Genomic DNA, 21,189 nt, shown 5'->3' with positions numbered 1-21,189 from the left:
ATCTCTCCCTTTCTCTCTGCTCCCCTCTCTCCCCGTGGGCCCGAATAGAGATCAACTCCCCCCGAACCCAGCCGCATCCGTCTTACGGAGCTGGTGTGCCAGCACCCTACTCACCTTCTCCACATACTCGTACACCACACCCTGAGCCTTTCTCCATTGAGCCTCCGCCTTTCTGGTGGTCAACAAGTCGAACTCAGCACGAAGGCTGCGCCGCTCCCTCAGCAATCCCTCCTCCGGGGCCTCCGCGTACCTCCTGTCCACCCTCACCATCTCCCCCACCAATCTCTCCCTTTCTCTCTGCTCCCCTCTCTCCCCGTGGGCCCGAATAGAGATCAACTCCCCCCGAACCACCGCCTTCAGCGCCTCCCAGACCATCCCCACTCGGACCTCCCCATTATCGTTGGCCTCCAGGTACCTCTCGATGCATCCTCGAACCCGCCCCCTCACATCCTCGTCCGCCAGCAGCCCCACCTCCAAGCGCCACAACGGGCGCTGGTCCGTCTCCTCCCCCAGCTCGAGGTCCACCCAATGCGGGGCATGGTCAGAAATGGCTATCGCCTAGTATTCAGCGTCTACTACCCAGCGTCTACTACCCCCGTAATCAGCGCCCTACTCAAAACAAAGAAGTCAATCCGGGAGTAGGCCTTATGCACATGGGAGAAGTATGAAAATTCCCTGGCCCTCGGCCTCGCGAACCTCCAAGGATCCACCCCTCCCATCTGGTCCATAAACCCCCTCAGCACCTTAGCCGCCGCAGGCCTCCTACCTGTCCTAGAACTGGATCGATCCAGTGGCGGATCCAGCACTGGGTTGAAATCCCCCCCCATTATCAGGCCCCCCACCTCCAAATCTGGAATCCGGCTCAACATGCGCCGCATGAAACCCGCATATACATTGACCAGCACCATCCCCGCCCCTTGCAGCTTGCCGCTCACCATCACGTACCTCCCGCCGCTGTCTGCCACCACACTCGACGCCTCAAACGACACCCTCTTCCCCACCAGGATCGCCACCCCCCGGTTTTTTGCATCCAGCCCCGAATGAAACACTTGGCCCACCCACCCCTTCCTCAACCTAACCTGATCCGCCACCTTCAGGTGCGTCTCCTGAAGCATAGCCATGTCCGCCTTCAGCCCCCTCAGGTGCGCGAACATGTGGGACCGTTTGACCGGCCCATTCAGTCCCCTCACACTCCAGGAGATCAGCCAGATCGGAGAGCCACCTGCCCCCCTCCCCCGTTGACTAGCCATCACCCTTCCGTAGTCCGCCACGTGCCCGCGCCCCCCGCTCAGTCTGTTCCCTACAGCGACAGACCGCCATCCTGATCCCCTCTGTACGCTCCAGCTCCTTCTTGGCCGTTCCAGCAGCAACCCGGTATCCCCCCCCTCTCCCCCAACCCCCCCCCCCCTCAAGCTAGGGCCCCCCCTAGCTGCGTAACTCCGGTCATTATACTTCCGTAAGTCAGCCGACTCCTGCTGACCCCGGCTGCTCCCGCCACCCCAATTACCCTCCCCAGTGTCCCCTAACCCCAATGCCGACCCCGCCCCCTGCTTCTCCAGCGCGGGGGAGAGGCACATGACCCAACAGGGCCACGAACTCCACCCAAACCCGTAACCAGTGAAATAATAAAAATCCCAACATGATATGATAAAACACCCAAGTAAACAGATAACAGTCCCGAAAAGCAGAAAAGAAAAGGCAAGACAGCAAAAAAAAAACATCGTCCAATAGAACCAAAACAGCAAAAGGATATCAAGGAGGACAAAGCCTCCGGGCTGCGTACAACGTTCCCCAGTCCTCAGTTCAAGTCCAGCTTCTCTGCCTGGACAAAAGTCCAGGCCTCCTCCGGGGAGTCAAAATAAAGTTGGCGGTCTTTATAAGTGACCCACAGGTGTGCCGGCTGTAACAGGCCAAACTTGACCCCCTTCTTGTGGAGCACTGCCTTCACCCGGTTAAACCCAGTCCTTGTCTTTGCCACCTCCGCACTCCAGTCCTGGTAAATCCTGATCTCCGTATTCTCCCACTTACTACTCCTCTCCCTCTTCGCCCAACGAAGCACACACTCACGGTTGACCAAGCGTTGAAATCGGACCAGCACCGCCCTGGGTGGCTCGTTCGGCCCGGGCTTCCGCAGCCGCACCCGATGTGCACTCTCCAGCTCCAGGGGTCCCCGGAACGACCCCGCGCCCATCAGCGAGTTCAGCATCAGGACCACGTAGGCCACCAAATCCGAACCTTCCAGCCCCTCTGGGAGGCCCAAAATCTGCAGATTCTTCCGGCGCGAGAGGTTCTCCATCTCCTCCATCCTTGCCAACCATTTCTTGTGAAGCGCCTCGTGCGACTCCACCTTCACCGCCAGGCCGAGGAGTTTGTCCTCGTTCTCCGAAGCCTTTTGCTGCAGCTCCCGAATCTCCGCCGCCTGAGCCGTCTGAGTCGCCCTGAGCCAGTCCAGCGATGCCCTCAATGGCTCCAGGATCTCAGCTTTTAGTTCCTGGAAGGAGCGCAGCAGAAGCTCCTGCTGTTCCCTCGCCCACTGCTGCCACGCTGCCGGTTCCCCACCTGCCGCCATCTTGTCCTTTTTACCTCGCACCTTCTTCTGCTGCAAAGTTGATTTTCTGGTCGCTCCACTTCTAGTCCAGCCCATCCACCGACCGCCAAGCGCCGAGGCTGCGTTCCCACCTGGGGAAAAATCAAATCAGCGCCGTTGCGGGCCCTTAAAAGAGCCCTTGGTGAGATCTTTTCCAGTTGTTCCCTTTGCTGCTAGAATCCAGCTTTCACAAGGGCCCTCAGGTCAGCTTGAGGCCTCTAACACAGCCCTTCCCCCGCCTGCATGCTGAATAGGCTTTGTCTCTCTGCTGCAGCCCCAGCCAAATCCTCCACTGTTTCTGCGGGACTGGAAACCAAGAAACATATCATTCCTGGGTGAAAAAACTCCTCCTACATTCACCTATACTTTTTCATAAAAATTCCACTCCATATTGCTTAAAAAAAAGCGCTTTTCTGTGATCTTAGCAGGAGCTGCCGTGTGCGTGTGACCACTCACTCCATGGTGCACACCAGAAGAGTTTTTGAATATTGTTAAGGCAGAGCTAGATTCTTGATTGACAAGGGGGTGAAAGGTTATCCAGGGTCAGTGGAGCATGGAGTTGGGGGTTACAATCAGATCAGCCATGATCTTATTGAATGGTGGAGCAGGCTGGAGTGGCCACTTGCTCCTAATTTGTATGTTCGTATAAGCCACCAAATATTGCCAATAATCCTCTTTTGCTATTTAACAGAAATCATATGTGGGATTTGGTTAGCGTTACTTGCTCATTAATAACTGTCCTTGAGAAGGTGCTTTCATGAATCATGTTGGCCAAGTGTAGGTATAACCACAGTGTTGTTATGGAGGGAGCTCCCATGGAGGTTTATCCAGTTAGGTTTCTGGTTAATTTTAACCCCAAGAATGTGTTTTTTTTCTGAATTGATGCTGGTGGATTCAGTGATGGTAACTGTTAAAGCAATGATTGAGTCTAGAAACTGCTCTGAAGACACCTGCAGAAATGCAATGAGTTGATCAGTGTCAAACAACCACAACGATCTTCCTCTCTGTTCCAGCCAATGGAGAGTTTCCCCCCTGATTACCACTGACTTAAATATTACTAGGGTTCCTTGATTTCACACTGGGTCAAATGCTGCCTTGTTATCAAGGGTGGTCACTCTAACCTCAGCTCTGGAATTCAGATCTTTTAATAGTGTTTTGCATTGCCACCAACAGAAGTATACTGATAGTTGCAGATTTACATATGTTGATTATATGACCTGAATTAGAAAATGAACAACTTTATTAACATTATTTTTATTCCAAACTTTCAAGTAACAAAAATATATAAATTCTGGAATAATTTGACATGGAGAATCCCAAATTACAATATGTGAAAAATACACAATATATAATTGACAAGAATACACCCAAAATTGGTACAGGTAATATAAGCCACAGACTATTGGAATTTTATACATAAAAACAATATTCAGCATTATAGTAGGTTAACCTCCATGGTTCTTTTTGATCTGCATTTCTAGCCTAATTAAACAATCAATAACTATCACAGTCTTGTTCATGTCCTAATTTGCACAATCCTTAATATTGGTACTTGTCACTAGAACAAGTGCCGTGCTATTTTAGGGAATGAATTACTAATGGAGGAAAACATTTTCAAGTTTGTATAAATACTATGGTATTCAGTCCTTTATGATGCCGTGTGTATGGTTCTTACCATGTTGAGGTAAGTGTCAATGTTTTCGTTGGAGTGTCAACACATAGTCAAAGACAGCAATATTAAAATAATGTTTTTATGCAAATCATGGTGAGGGAAGCCAGTGCTGGGGAAATCCTCCATTTCACGCTTCCAGTGTCATCATTTCGCATAGCACAAATAGCCCAATCAGATGCAGAGCAAAGCTCCTGCCAGGCTGACCAAATACCTCAAGTGCACTCCTGTTACATCAGTGTGATATTTATTCCCTCATTTCCCACATCAGCCATCCTTAGCCTGGCTGGAGTGACATTGGTACTATCACATTATGGGTCCATCCATCCCCATTAAAAACAAGGAGCTGGATTCTCGGCAGCCCAGCACCAAAATCGCGTTTGGCGCGGGGGCAGAGAATCAACTTTTGCTCCAAAATCGGGCCCGGCAGTTCTCTGGGACCCGAGAATCGGCATTTTCTCGGACTACTCCGTGCGGCCTGGGGCCCTTTACCAGAAGCCCGCCCAGCGATCCTACACTCCCAACCGGCACAGTTCCCGACGGCATGGTTCTAACCACCTATTGCCGTTTGGGAACCCGGTGGGGAAATTGGACACTGGAGTGGGGCCTTATGGGTGGGATGGCACATATTAGGCCGGTCGGATCTTCGGGCGCGCGGCAGATCAGGAGGGGGCCTACATCTTGCAGCTGCCTCCGCGGACCGAGTCCACCATGGCGATTGGCGTGGCTGCTGGAGGCCGCCGTTGTGCGCAGACTCGATACCGGAAGTGCGAGGGCCGTATCCGCAGCTAAAGCTGCGAGAACTACTCTGGGTCCCTGCCAGCCCCCTGCAGGGCATTGAATTGGTTCAAATTTTCGTCAGGAATCTTCGGGGTGAAACACCAGCGTTTCTAAGCCGGCGTGGGGACATAGCCCCATTTTGGGAGAATCCACCCCAAGATTTTGATTAGTGAAATTCATCCTACTGGATTTTTATAGCCAATTGATAGAAGAAACATATGTCATCAGTTTGGGTTGCAACCTGGAAGTCAGAATTAAAAAATAGTGTCTAACTTGCTAGACTAGTCAGTTCAAAAGATACTGATTTTATTTTAGGTTATTTTAGGGAAGTCGAAAAATATTAATTTCATAAAACATAATGAAGAAAGTTACCAAGCAAGCTATTTAACAAAGTAATTATAAATCTATCAGTCTACTTCACCAAATATCAGGAGTGCTTTATCCCAAAAATAAACGTTCATACAAGTCGACTAAAGTGGTGTTTGCTACATTATACTATAAATGACAAATGGAGATATTAGGCGAAAGGTAAGCAGAGTACTGTGGATGCTGGGAAAATAAACTGAAAATCCCAGAAGTACTCCGTTCAGTATCTGTGGGGAGATTTGTCAACATTTCATCAAAACTGGCAGAGGTTAAAGATGTAGCAGGTTTGTGAGAACGGCATGGTGGCACAATGGTCAGCACCGCTGGCTTACAGCGCCAGGGACCTGGGTTCAATTCTGGCATTGGGTCACCATCTGTGTCTGCATATTCTCCCAGTATCTGCGTGGGTTTCCTCCGGGTGCTCATTTCACCCATCCCTCCCCCCAGTCCAAAGGTGTGCAGGTTAGGCGGATTGGCCTTTAGTCCAATAAAGATGTGTAGGTTAGGTTAAAGGGTTATGGTGGGGAAGGGGGTGAGCTTGGGTGGAGCCCTTTTTCAGATGGTCGGTGCAGATTCGATAGGCTGAATGGCCTCCTTCTGTACTATAGGGATTCTATGAAAGGGAGAAAATAACAAAAGGGAAGGTCTGTGATAGGGTGGAAGGCATGAATGGTTAAAGGACAAGTGGAATAATGAAAGGAAGCGGCAATGGGTCAAGAACTGTAAATAGTACCTGCCGCCTTAAAATAATTGAAGCAGTGTTTGATACGAAATGGTTGAACTCAGAAGTTGAGCCTGGAATGCTGTAATATTTGTCATGTGAGAGTACCTTTAAGAAGTGGGTGTTTATCAGTGATGCCAGAGTGTGGGCGGAGCTGGGCTGCCTGTCAGCTTTTTACTTTTGTTTTAGGCTGTTTGCCGCAGAGTGTTTTTTTTTGTTTTCAGTGTTGGATCTGAAGCCAGACAGAGCAGGTGTACTGTTGGTCTCTCTGCCATAAAAGACTATCTCTTGATCATTTGGTGAATTCAGAATTATAAATGTTTTCAGTAGTGAATGTAAACCTCATGTGCTTCTGTTAAAAAGGTGTTTCTTCTGTCTTCTGGATGTTGTTTGGGAAGTTATTAAGGATTACTTAGTGTTGCATTCTTTGGGAGTTGTATTTGAATTGATGGTTGCTAAGATGTTCATTATGTTTCAAAAAGGTTAACTTGAGTTCATAGAATAAACATTGTATTGCTTTAAAAAATACATTTCTATTTCTGCTGTGCCACATCTGTAGAGTGGGTTGTGTGCTCCCCATACCACAATCTATTAAAAGTTGTGGGTCAGGTGAACTCCATGATACACTTTGGGGTTCTCTAAACTCTGGCCCATAACATATTCTCAATTTAAAGGGGAGGTGCTGTAATTCAGAAAATATGAGGTGCACTGATTTGGGAACAGTGAAGGATGCCGAGAACATTGCGGTCAGTAAAGGAAAGGAAACTAAAATAGAGATACTGTGCATTTATGTTATCTCCAAGTCTAAACACAAGATATGATATTTCTCTATAATGTTTTGTGAAATAATGCCCGAAATTACTTAAAGTTGTGCAATTTGTTTGCAAGAGCCTATCTTATATTGTTTGTTCCAACACAAGAAAAAACTTGGCTGAAAGGCGAATAATATTGTCTGCATAATTTTCATCTGTACATTATTGGAATTTAATTTCAATAGCTAACATATCTTAGGGATCAACTAATGCTGATAAATTGAGACTAAAACTCAAATATTTTACATACCTTATTACGAATTGTTCACAAACATTAAGCTTTTATCCATATTTCCCATCACATAAACATTTGTGTATGTGTGTAGAGAGATAATCAGCAAAAATACTGAACCATTTTGAAAAGAGAAAATAAAATGTGTTAAGGGGTAGGAAATACTACCTGTACATGATTTTACTAAAAAGGCTGGCATAAGTACAAACAGGAAATTTCATCTTGTAATCTGTCTGCCTTTTTCACTGGAATTATCAAAACGAAGAATTTCATGCTAAGAAAACATTAAGTGATGAGGATCAGTGATCCAAAGGTACAATATTAAAAAAAAACGTTCTTCCTTCAATTCAACATTTATCCAAAATAAATATGATCTGCAATCATTTACAAATTAATTAAACTCTTAATCATAAATTCAATCACCAACTGCCAGCATTATAAACACCTCAAAACCTCCACAGCCAACACTGAATGTCTAAAGTGCACGTGACTGCAGTGATGAAGCACATCTTTCTTTTGCAAAGTGTTAAGGTTTTATTCTATGTTAAAGTATCGAGATAGAATGGTTTTTCACTTTCTAAGCACAAAAATAAAATTACACATCTGAACAAAATACCACATGGTTTACAGTGTGAAACTCTACTGGAGTATTCGGACCCTTTTAGCCACTGCAACTAATGTGTTATATCATTGCTGTGAAACAGCTTGTAGTCTGGGAAATAGTTGTGTTTACAGATTTCTCTCTATTCAACGTCATGAATTTTTATTTCATGGATCTCAGATCTCCTGAATGGAAATAGGTGTTTTAGGCATTTGGGTCCTCACTGAAGTAGATGTTTGTACTAAATCAGGAGAAATGCTGTGTCAATGGCGTACTTTAGCAACTCTTAGATAAAAAATGAAAGGATACCACCCTCTTAGATGTAAAAACAATATATCTTTATGTTAAAATATCTGAACATTTAGGAAATATTTACTTTTTATGATCAACTTTCCATATCTTGTTAAAATATTATGACTATATAGAAGTTGCATGAAAGAATACTCAGCATTTCCCACAAAATGGAACTTAAAGCACAATTGTTAATTTTAGTGATGAAAGCAAATTATTAAAATTTTTAAAAAACTAACAAAAACAATTTTTTTTACTTAACAGGCACCTATAAATTTGTCATTAAAATGGCTGAAGTTCTCAACTCTACTTAAAAGGTAGCAGATGTGAAAAGTATTGTGAAACCATTGTGAAACCCGCTATAAATCAACCCGAATTAAAAAGCACTGTGCTTTTAGAATAACATTTGGGGGGGGGGGGGGGGGTAGTGACTTCTCCTTTATACATTGCATTCTGGATTTCCTTTGTTAAAATATGCTTATTATCAGACTGATTTTAAAAATGTAATTTACATTGTCTCATAAGTCATAATTGTCACTGAGGTAATCTATAACAGCAGACATGCTTGATAGCACATTAAATATTCTCTTCTCTTGCTTTGAAGTTATTCTTTCCAACATGTACATCAAGTGATGATGAAAACAAGTGTATGGTGTTCCATGCTCCAAAGCAGTGTCAACCCAGTCCCGAACACATTGCAAAGGGGTTTCTTCATATCCTGCAAACATAGCAGGATTTGCTAAAAGGCCTCGCGCAGCCATTACACCTGTATATAGTAAACAAAGGAGAATCATTTATAATCTTTATTATTGTCACAAGTAGGCTTACATTAACACTGCAATGAAGTTACTGTGATAATCCCCTAGTCGCCATACTCCAGCACCTGTTCGGGTACAGAGGGAGAATTCAGAATGTCCAATTCACCTAACAAGCATATCTTTCGCGACTTGTGGGAGGAAACCCACGCAATCACAGGGAGAATGTGCAGACTCTGCAGTGACCCAAGTGGGAATCAAACCCAGGCCCCTGTGAAGCAACAGCGCTAACCACTGTGCTGCCGTGCCTCCATAAAAATGGAAACAGATTAAAGGCATGTTTGTACAATTTTGAAAAAGGTTAGTTGACAAATTAACAGTAGATATGAGCAAAAGGGTAAGATAGTAAGACCCATGATCATTAAAAACATGCTGAATAATATGGAAAGCAAATCCTTTTGGTCAATTTGCCCTCTTCCCAAACAAGCTTTATATGCAACTAAACACAAGACTCCCACAATATTATGCTGTACAATTACAGCCATCCAAGTTGCTAGAAATCTAGTCTTTTATAAACCTATTAAAATCAAAACACATTCAAGTGCATGATTTTCTTGGTCTTGTATCTGTTTTTAGTTAATGTATTTGTTGGTGGGGATTGGGGGGAGGGGGGGGGGGGAGAGGGGGAAACGAATAATAATGAATGTGGAGAAGCTATAGATTAAGTGTTCATGTTCAAATCTAGAGTAACAAATTATCAATTTAAACCAACCCATGGACATGGTATATTGTGTATTTATTATGAGTTCTTGTAGCTGAGCACAATACTATGCTGATCCAACATTCAAACAAGCACATCTTTGCAAGAGTCAGTGGTTCAAGGTCAAGAATGAAGACTTTTGCTGCTTTCCTCTCATTTTGAGTATGCAGAGGTGAAATGTACCATCCCTACTGTGATTCAGTAAAACATCAGTCCAGGAATTGACAATGGGACACCACCTCTTTGTATGTATTAGTGCCACAATATTCATCTTACGACAGCACCTTCCATTACCACTACCAGCTAGAAGCATGAGGATTTTTATTATTAAATTTTCTTTTTTCCAAGGGGCAACTTAAGTGTGACCAGTCCATCTACCCTGTACATCTTTGGGTTGTTGGGGTGAGACCCACGCAGACACGGGGAGAATATGTAAACTCCACACGGACAGTGACCCGTGTCCTCGGTGTCGTGAGGCAGCAGTGCTAACCACTGTGCCACCATGGCACCCCCAGAAAGACAACGATGGCAGAATCCACCACCTGGAAGTTCTCTGCCAAGTCACTCATCATGCGGACTTAGGAATATATCACCATTCTGTCACTGGATCAAAATCCTGGAACTCCCTCCGTAACAACACTGTGGGTGTACATACACCAGATGGACTGCAGCAGTTCAATAAGGCAGCTCACCACCACCATCTCAAAGGCAATAAATGCTGGCCTAGCCCATGATGCCCACATCCCATGAAGGCATTTGGCTAATTCAATTATAATTAAAATTTGTATCCTTTAACGAACTTGGGGACTGTATTTGTAATATGCCTTTGTCCAAGAATCGCTGTTCTTAATTTTTTATTTGTTCTTGGGATAAGAGCAATGTTAGAGGTTGGTCTCAGAGCAGAGAAGTTTAAAAGGAGGTTTGTCAGAGGTTTTCAAATCATGAATGTTTTTGATGGTTCTAGAGGCAAAAGAGTTGCTATCTGGAAAAGGATTTGTGTTGATTGGCAAAATAACTAGAGGCAAAACGAGGATTTAAAAAAAAACACTGCAAGTTGTTGCGATCTGGAAAGTACCAAGGGTGGTGGAAGTCAATTCAATAATACAATGAGTAAAAATTCAAGCACAGGACTATCAGGATAAAGCAGTGAAGCACATGCAAGATCGGCTGAATGGCCTCCTTCAGTGCTTCATGTGGAGAGTTAGTTAAACTCAGTTGGGTAGTATTAGGGACACCACAATTGAAATGAAATGAAAATCGCTTATTGTCACGAGTAGGCTTCAATGAAGTTACTGTGAAAAGCCCCTAGTCGCCACATTCCGGCGCCTGTCCGGGGAGGCTGGTACGGGAATCGAACCGTGCTGCTGGCCTGCTTGGTCTGCTTTAAAAGCCAGCGATTTAGCCTTGTGAGCTAAACCAGCTAAACCAGACCAACCAATTGGCCTCAATGTTACTGATTTAGCAAGAAGGAAAATAGAAACAAGGTTCCCATTCCTAATTGCTATTGAATGACACTCTGTGGATGGAGGTGCACATATGAGTGTTAGTGGAAAACAGGATCTCAGTTGTGATATTCCTGAAACTGACCTTGCCTGCTGACACTCTTTATTAAGGTTCACACACGAATAATTGCTTAGATGAGGTAGCCGAACAGATGTAGTGCTTGAGGTAATTTGCAGCAAGGAACTTACAATCTTCATGAAAGAAAACAGAGAAATAAATTGACAGAACTTAATTATTTTAGGGTATATATTAATATTTAATGGAAGAGAGGGCAGCACAGTGGCGCAGTGGGTCAGCACTGTGGCCTCACAGTGCCGAGGTCACTGTCCATGTGAAGTTTGCACATTCTCCTTGTGTTTGCGTGGGTTTCGCCCCCACAACCCAAAAATATGCAAGCTAGATGGATTGGCAACGCTAAATTGCTCCTTAATTGGAAAAAATTAATTGGGTACTCAAAATTTAAAAAAGAAAAATTAATATTTACTGAAAGAGGAGTAAAGAACATCAAAATCCAACCCCAAGATGCTGCTTCCACTGGAGTAAATTTAATTTTTAAAAGGAGGCACCAAATTCAACTGACAATTATTTAAGGAAGTGAGTTTGGCAATTACTTTTTCTCTGCTGCTGTAATCTTTCCAATAGCTTTTTGAAAGTGATGATAAATAGCCCATCAATAGAGATTGATCTATTCAAGCTTATGATAGCATTAATAAATCTATTAACACATTACAATGTTTTCTTCACCAGGATCCCTTACCATCAATTCCTGTCAACTGATGCACAAAATTAATATCTTTATTGCTCCTTATATCTCCATTTGCTACTACTGGTATATTTAAGTTTTCTTTAATAATCTTGATTGTGTCATAGTGCACTGGTTGATGCCGTTCCTCTGTTGCTCTGCCATGAACAGTAATCCAAGAGATTCCAGCTGCCTCAACCTTCCGACAAAGATCTACAGTTCTTGCCAAGTCTTTGTGTATTCTGCAATAAAAACAAATCCCGGAATAAGACAGGTGAATTTAAACCTAGAATGAAACATAATGCATTATATTAAAGTAATATCAGAACAATTACTATTTAAATGGTAGTAGTAAAATGTAATGCAGATTATTGATCCTGCTGGACAAATCATCAACTTATTCAGTCAGTGATGAACATCCATCAATCACCAAGACATCACAAGACCCAACAGTCCAAGAGGAAGAACATCAATATCTTCGCCTTATGACAGCCCAGTCAAAGAGGAATTCCAAATGTAGCTCAAAATTAAACTGGAAAATCTGCACACAATGAGAGATGAAATAAAGTTAACTGTAATAGGCTCCTGTGCCCAGACTATTGGGCTCAAGCTTTGTTGTCACCTGAACTTGTTCAATGAAAAAGATGTTAAAATTTGTGGACATCGTAGAACAAAAATTAGCAGTCTTCATTGCCTGGCAGTAAAATCAAAGGTCACAAGTCAAGAAGGCAGCATCCCAACAGTTCAAGGCTGATGCTCAAAGAAAAATCCTGAAGATAAAAAGGACATGTGGAGGGAGGGAAGAGAAAGCCCACAAGGTGTAACAATATGTGGACCATCATGACATTGAAGCTCTGGTGGCTTCAAAAGAGGCTATTTACAGACCAAGTCAAGTGGGCAAAACCCCTTCTCTCATAGGATAATGTTTCTCTTCGTAAAGATGACAACGCTATCCACCAATGTTCAAAAAAACATTTTCAACAACTCCTCAATGGGAATCTACACTAGCAGCTGATACTCTCCAGGCTATTCCCCAGTACCCCGCGGTAGAATCCCTGAGTGAACCACATCGATAGGAAAGTTGAAACAAGGAATTAAAACAACAAAGCCGGCAGTTTCATTCATGATATTCCAGTTGAAATCTTCGAAACTGGTGGGGTTTTACTCACTCGCAAGTACTTTTCCTATGGAATCAGGAGGAAAATAAATGCCACCCTTCCCAACTTCAGGAATCCAACAATTTTAATGATCTTCAAGAAGGGAGGTAAATCATGCTGTGGGAACATTCTCAAGAATTGCTACTTCCTGTGGCTGAGGAAATCCTCCGAGAGACAGTGTGTCTTTAAATCTCCCAGAGCAACCTCTTTGATACCAGACAAATCAAAGAAAAGTGTTGAGCACAACATCAGGACCTCTTCAATGCATTTTTCAACCTGACCAAAGCATTTGACTCAGTAAATCACAAGATACCATGGATTGGGCTCCAAAGATTTTGATGTCCAATAAACTTCCCATACCATGGCAGCAATCTTTCTCAAAAGGCCATCATTGACGAGAAGATCCAATACCTGATCAGTTGTGCCAGCTCAGCCTTCTGCAAACGATGGCACCAAGAGTTTGACAACAAAGACCATCTTAAGTCAAAAAAGTGCACACCGCAGTTGTCATCACCACAGTTGTGTATTTCATTAAGAGCTGGACCGTGTACGCGAGACATAATGGTGCTCGAAAAATTCCAAGTTTGCCTGAGGAATTCCATTAGCAATGCTTCCCCACATCTTCTGGATTTAATGGAGAGACCAAACAAACAAAACACTAGTGCCCTTCTTTAAGCTAGCTCCACAAGCAGTCAAGCAAAACTGTCAGAAAATCAACTTTGATGGATTGGACACTTTGTCTGGATGGCCAAAAACGGTCTCCCCTGCCAGGTCCTGTTTTCTCAACTGTCAAATGCCCAACATTCCAGGACAAAGAAAATATTTTGAAGTTACTCAGCAGCTCTCTTTGAAGTGTGGTAGGATTAACATTAATGACTTGGAGCAGTTTTCAGAATTGTGACAACTTGTCCATCATGCCACATCATGCTTTGAGTCACAGTATCTTAATAATGAGGTACAGCAGCAACAGACAATCAAAGAAAATAAATTCTGCACTCTGGTTCTCACTACCGCATGGGACGTTTTGCCCCACATGTGCTCCAAGATCTGTGGGTTAAGAAGTGACCTGTTCAGTGACATGAGGACACATGGCAGAAACTTGCGATGATGTGTAGATGTCATCAAATCAAGGGACAACCAATGGCAATGAGCAAAATGTAATTGTATACAGAATGAAGTGGCTGAAAAACACACATTTAATTAGCTTTTCAGAAATGGAGGAAAATCTTTTGGCAGCACGTCTTATTTAGAAGCAGTGAGTTCTGGTATTATTCTCATTTATACAGTATCATATTAAGTCAAACAATGAATAAGAAACCAACTTGTAGAGGGGAACTAAAGGGCTTGGATTAATATAAGGCTCTCAACTCTGTTTAAATTCACCAGAGGTTAAGAACAATACGAATGAGTTAAATTGAGAAGGAAAATTTATCGTTTAACACTTTATCGTTAAAAAGTGTTTAACGATATTACATCTCCCTCCTTTCACAGCACTCTAGTTATCCATCATGGTATAATTTCAGGAATTTACAGTGCAGACTTCAAACTAAAAAATGTTCTAAATTTTAACAAATAACATCTTAGTGATGAGTGTGTAAAAGTAAAGGACCAATGTTCTGTTTATAAGAAAATTAATCTACTTTCTGGCAAGTTCACAAATTTCTGTTTCTTATGTGAGGAAGATACTGTTACAACTGTATTAGAGTAATTCTGTTCTTTGTTTTATGCTGTGAATTAAGAATGTTAATTGGAGGTCGCATTGTAAAAGATTTTGACCTAATTTGCTATATTTATCCTAGCTGTACAAGAGCTGTTGTGGGCTGGTTTTGTTCACTTCGATAGACAGCTGGTTTGTGATGTAGAGTGAGGGCAGGCAGTGCAGGTTCAATTCCCATCGGCTGAGGTTATTCATGAAGACCCTGCCTTCGCAATCTTGCCCCTCACCAGAGGTATGCTCATCTTCCAGTCAGCTCTCGCCCTCAAAGGATAAAGCAGCCTAAAGTCATCTGGGACTGTGGCAACTTTACCTTTACTTATAAGAGCTGTCCCAAGGGCAGTAGTTCGTGCTGCTGTCTCACGGCGCCAAGGTCCCAGGTTCGATCCCGGCTTTGGGTCACTGTCCCTGTGGAGTTTGCAACTTCTCCCTGTGTTTGCGTGGGTTCCGCCCCCACAACCCAAAGATGTGCAGGATAGGTGGATTGGCCACTCTAAATTGCCCCTTGGCCATGCTAAATTGCCCCTTAATTGGAAAAAATGAATTGGGTACTCTAAAAAAAATAAGAGCTGTCCCAGTTCAACATCATCCAAGTATGTTTTTGTAAAATAATCATGTAATTTGAAAGCTGATGTTTTATTGCATTTCCATGACTATAATAATTACCGTATCTTAATGGAGACTGAAAAGTTGGGACGTTCCACTTGGTTCTTGACCTGACGCACCATGTCCTGAACAAGTTCTGGTTTATTTATTAGACAAGCACCATATCCTTTTGCCATTGCCCACCTGCAAGAAAATTTAAATATATGTTAGTCATACTGCAATATTAGTGATTTGCAAAATAACTATTACTAGGTATAGCTCACAAATTGTGTTTAAAAAAAAATGAAACTATTGTACATAGACAAACATGAAAGAAAAGCAGTAGATTTTACACATTTGTTTCATATAGAACTAAGATTATATTCAAATACGATAGGAAGCAAATCAAGAACGTAATTGTAATGTGGTAAAAGACAAAAAAACTAAAAGCAGTAGACAAAATTGCAAAAAAAAAGGCACAGATCCCGATGAGCAGATGAGGTACAAAAAACAGCAACGTGTAATAAAAGAAATCTATGAGAAGACATTTATCAAGTTTCAAAATCAACAGAAACATCTTTAATAATAATCAATAATCTTTATTAGTGCCACAAGTAGGCTTATATGAACACTGCAATGACAGCACGGTGGCGCGGTTAGTAGCTGCTGCCTCATGGTGCCGAGGACCCAGGTTCGAATCCGGCTCACTGTCTGTGTGGAGTTTGCACATTCTCCACGTGTTTGCATGGGTTTCGCCCCCAAAACCCAAAGATGTGCAGGGCAGGTTTAACCATCTAAGCCACAGCGCCAATCTAACCTTGACTTTTGTGCTGGAGTGCGTCTCTAACCCAGAACTTTGTGAGAGTGCCGCCAACTGAGCCACAGCTGACAATGTTTGACCATTCAGTGAAATCATGACTGATCTCTGACGTGACATCCCTCAACACTTTTGGTTAAAAAGCCATCAACTGCATAGAAAATTAACCATTAATTTGGCTTCAATTGATGTTTGTGGATGAGGGTTTTGTATGCAGATTGTTTCCCAATTTCACTCCTGAAAGGTCCAGCCCTATAAACAATGATTCCAGTCTTATGTTTTCCAACTAGCATAAATAGTTTCTCTCTACCAACCGTATCTATTCCCCTCAACATCTTGAAATTTTGATTCAATCACCCCTTGACCATGTAAATTCCAGGACATACATCCAAGATGGCCTAACCTCTCTTTGTAATTTCACCATTGGGAGTCCCACATACTGCACTCTCTCAAGTCAATATAATCTTTATACGGTGGAGTGTCAAAACTTCTCAACAGTACTCCAGTGTGGTCTAACTAGAATTTTGTATACCTGAGGCATGATTTATACCCCCATTATGTTCTCCTCCTCCTCTAGAAATAAAGGTCAGCATTCCATTGGCCTTTTGATTATATTTCTGCATCTGCTCCTTGCATGTTTATGATCTATGCATTCAACCCATCAGTCTTTTTGCAAACCTCCTCAGTTTCTAGCTTTTCACCATTAAAGCATTTCACCATAGAAAGCATCCTATCTAGCTGCATCAGAGCCTGGTATGGCAACTGCTCAGTCCAAGACCGCAAGAAACTTCAGAGTCGTGAACACAGCCCAGTCGATCACACAAACCTGCCTCCCATCCATTGACTTCATCTACACCTCCCGATGCTTGGGGAAAGCAGGCAGCTTAATCAAAGAGTCCTCTCACCCGGCTTACTCACTCTTCCAACCTTCCATCGGACAGGAGATACAAAAGCCTGAGAACACACACAAACAGACTCAAAAACAGCTTCTTCCCCGCTGTTACCAGACTCCCAAATAACCCTCTTATGGACTGACCTCATTAACACTACACCCCTGTATGCTTCACCTGATGCCTGTGCTATGTAGTTACATTGTGTACCCTGTGTTGCCCTATTAAGTATTTTATTTTATTTCCTTTTCTTTTCATGTACTTAATGATCTGTTGAGCTGCTCGCAGAAAAATATTTTTCACTGTACCTTGGTGACAATAAGCAAAATCCAATCCAATTAAGAAAGTACTCTGTTCCATTCTTTTAGATTAGTGTTTTTCAAACTTTTTTCCAGCGATCCACGTTTACAGAATGGCCGACTCATGACCCACGCCACACTGACAAAAGACTCCATAGTTTTTAAAAACGTCACACACATTTTTGGCACTTCCGTATTATTAAATGTAAAATTGTAAATTGAGCTGCCATTTCACCTGAAACGATAGCTCCACCCTGACACCATGCTAAAGGGTGTAACTCAGGATTATTTAATTATTTTATATCTTCACACCCATTATTAGCAGTTGGAGAATTGCATCCAAGCACTGGAAAGATTAGCAGGCCCAATATTTCACAGTTTTAACAATGTGATGTTCATTCGTTCAAAACCTAACACGACCTTGGATAGGAAATTAAACTCCAACTTCAGAAACAGGAGCCCTAATGGCTGCACTAAAAACCCGGTCAGACAGAAAGGCACTGAAATGAATGAAAATCGCTTGTTGTCACAAGTAGGCTTCAAATGAAGTTACTGTGAAAAGCCCCTAGTCGTCACATTCCGGCGTCTGTTCAGGGAGGCTGGTATGGGAATTGAACCGTATAACAGACTGAAAACATGATTTTTAAAAAAAGCAATGCTGGGCATAACTCAGCTGACCAATATGCAAAACGTGCGCACGCATTCCATCTGGTTTAGCTCACTCAGCTAAATCGCTGGCTTTTAAAGCAGGCCAGCAGCACGGTTCGATTCCCGTACCAGCCTCCCTGGACAGGCGCCGGAATGTGGCGACTAGGGGCTTTTCACAGTAACTTCATTGAAGCCTACTCGTGACAATAAGCAATTTTCATTTCATTTTCATACACCCACAACATTTCACCGGCTCCTGTATACAAGAGTGTAGTTTAGTCGCAAGCTAATGCTATCCTTGGCGAACAATTGAAGTCCCGGTAAAGGTAGATGGAAAAAAATCCTTGCGGTACAGGAACCAATTCAGCTGATGGAGTCCATGTAGCCAGAGGGCAGAGACGGATGCTTGGAGACGAGTACCAGCGAACAGGGGGTGGAGTGTGGCGGGGCAGGTGATGAACAAAAGAAGTGTCCTTGAAGGACAAAAACCCTGGTGTGAAGAGACAATTCGGAAGTAGATGGAGTGGACATAGGTGTTTGTGGGGGAGGAGGAGGTTGTATGTCCAGGATAACAGAATGATAAAAAGTGCGTGGGTTCTGAACTCACGAAATAATACAGATCCTGACGCTGACCAGAGTAGCAGGAAACACAACCTAAGGAGAATTGTATGGGTCTCTGACTGCAAACTGCCCACCTACACTGTGGCCCAGAGAAGCAAGGAAACCTACGGCACAGGCTTCCACATCAGCCGCATGTGGTCATACACCACTGCAGTGAGAAATTCACCCAGAGAAAAAATGGAAACAACTGTCAGGCTATCTTCGTGGGTCAATTTTGGTGAACCATTCCACACCATCCGTGACCCCCACTTTGAAAATCACAGTTTTAGATACAAAGTAGATAATCTCAGAGATGCCTCCATCGAAGTACAATTTATGTTTTGCCCATTTTTGTAATATTGCGCTTCCATCAACATTTCTTGCAATACCACCTCTCTGTGTCATAGGCAAAATTAGATGATGGGATAGAAAGCCACATAGCAAAGTAGTTAATAAATGCAGTGAATAGTTGCGACTCAAAAGTAATTATTCAGCCTATCCTCCATTTCCTAATTTTCATTGACACTTTCACCATTATCAGTGTTCAAGGGGCCCAATTGCTGGTGGCCACCCTCTTTTTTCCCCCCTTCCAATAGGATTGTAAAATACGATTGGGGTGGCAAAGTAGCACAGTAGTTAGCACTGTTGCTTCACATCGCCAGGGACCTGGGTTCGATTCCCTGCTTGGGTCACTGTGGGGAGTTGGCACCTTCTCCCCGTCTCTCCGTGGGTTTCTCTGGGTGCTCCGGTTTCCTCTAACAAGTCCCGAAAGATGTGCTTGTTAGGTGAATTGGACATTCTGAATTCTCCATCTGTGTACCTGAATAGGCGCCGTAGTGTGGCGACTAGGGGATTTTCACAATAACATCATTGCAGTGTTTTTATTTAATAAATTTAGAGTACCCAATTCATTTTTCCAATTGAGGAACAATTTAGCATGGCCATTGATTATAGGGCTGGACCTTTCAGGAGTGAAATTGGGAAACAATCTGCATACAAAACCCTCATCCACAAACATCAATTGAAGCCAAATTAATGGTTAATTTTCTATGCAGTTGATGGCTTTTTAACCAAAAGTGTTGAGGGATGTCACGTCAGAGATCAGTCATGATTTCACTGAATGGTCAAACATTGTCAGCTGTGGCTCAGTTGGCGGCACTCTCACAAAGTTCTGGGTTAGAGACGCACTCCAGCACAAAAGTCAAGGTTAGATTGGCGCTGTGGCTTAGATGGTTAAACCGCCTGTCTTGTGATCCTGATTTCAAATCTCACCGATGCCTTCATACTGGTCGGCCAAAGCAACTAGATTGAGAAGAAATACTCCCAATTTCATGATGAATGCCGAAATGTTGTCAAAATCTCTGTAGCACCAATCTTCAAGTCTGCTTTCCTTTGTGTTCTGTCACTTTTTGTCTACAAGATTATGAGTGGCATGGACAGAGTGGATAGTCAGATGCTCTTTTCTAGGGTAGGAGAGTCAAGTACTAAGGGACATAGGTTTAAAGTGCATGGGGAAAAGTTTAGAACAGATGTGCGAGGCAAGGTTTTTTGCACAGAGGATGGTAAATATATGGAACGCGATGCCTGGGGAGGCGGAGGAGGTACGATAGGGAGCAGGTTTGATAGGGGCATTTAGACAAATATACGAACAGGACGGGAATGGAAGGATACGGAATCCATAAATGCGTATGGTTTTAGTTTAGGCAGGTACCATGGTCGGCGCAGGCTCGGAGGGCCGAAGGCCCTGTTCCTGTGCTGTACTGTTCTTTGACACTCGAGCTCTGTACTGAGGGAGCATTGCATAGCTGCAGGTGCTGTCTTTTACCAAGGCCCCAGAAATCCGATGATATAGTTATTTTCACGCTGCTCATTGTGGAAGTTTGCTGAGTGCATATTAGTTACTACATTTCCTACATTACAACACTTCAAAAGTACTTTATTGGTTGTAAAGTGCTTTGAAATGTCTGGTGGTCCTGAAAAGTGCTGTATAAATCCAAGTTTGTTTTTGTAAATTAGGCCCGAGTGGTTAAATGGTGTACTTCTGATCCTTTCTTCTTATAAATAATGTAACTTCCAACATTTATGGAAGCAGGGTAATTATTCTTACCTTTGTGGACAACCACAGTTCAAGTCAACACCATCCGCAAATGGAGAAACTATACAAGCAGCATCAGCTAGATCCTGTGCATGACTAGCAGCAAACTGTACAACCAGTGGACGATCAACTGTCAAAATAAAATGCATGATATGTCACTGTAGACTTTTCCTTTAAACAATTTCTGCCCTGTTTACATAATTTCCAGCTCCTTTGACTTGACACCAAACACCTAGCAACCTTCTGTAACAAGAATATTGTTAAAGTTGTGCCCAACTTGAAAAACATTGAGTACTCTTTGTCTGGTCATTATTTGGAGATACAATACAATTGCATCTGTTGCACATGCATCAACATATTCTACAGGAACTCCTTCTGTACTCTATGACTCAAATGAAGTGAATCTCGCGTTAGAAGGCTTTGGGTTTCAATCACACTCTAGATAGCACAGTGGAGAAGAGATGAACGTCTCGGAATATGTGGTTGACATCTAGCAGGGTGCGTTCATCCAATAGAGGTGGAGTGGTAAAGCCTCATCACACCTAACCCATTCTCTTGGGAGGAG

The 21,189-nt window shown here is 43.1% G+C and overlaps 1 protein-coding gene across 1 annotated transcript in view; it reads right to left on the bottom strand.

The window, feature by feature from the left end:
• Positions 1-21,189, bottom strand: part of dus4l (dihydrouridine synthase 4-like (S. cerevisiae)) — a 101,998-nt gene that overhangs the window by 78,778 nt on the left and 2,031 nt on the right. Inside the window, exons 3-6 of the mRNA XM_038812216.1 lie at positions 20,637-20,754; positions 15,357-15,479; positions 11,835-12,061; positions 8,581-8,825 (exon numbers count right to left, since the gene is read on the bottom strand). Of these exons, the coding sequence (XP_038668144.1) occupies positions 8,581-8,825; positions 11,835-12,061; positions 15,357-15,479; positions 20,637-20,754 (713 nt within the window). The remainder of the gene's footprint in view (positions 1-8,580; positions 8,826-11,834; positions 12,062-15,356; positions 15,480-20,636; positions 20,755-21,189) is intronic.

This window comes from Scyliorhinus canicula, chromosome 11, assembly GCF_902713615.1.
Source record: "Scyliorhinus canicula chromosome 11, sScyCan1.1, whole genome shotgun sequence".
Taxonomy (NCBI): Eukaryota; Metazoa; Chordata; class Chondrichthyes; order Carcharhiniformes; family Scyliorhinidae; genus Scyliorhinus; species Scyliorhinus canicula.
The sequence above is the reverse complement of the archived record's forward strand: the minus strand, read 5'-3'. Positions and strand labels throughout refer to the sequence as shown.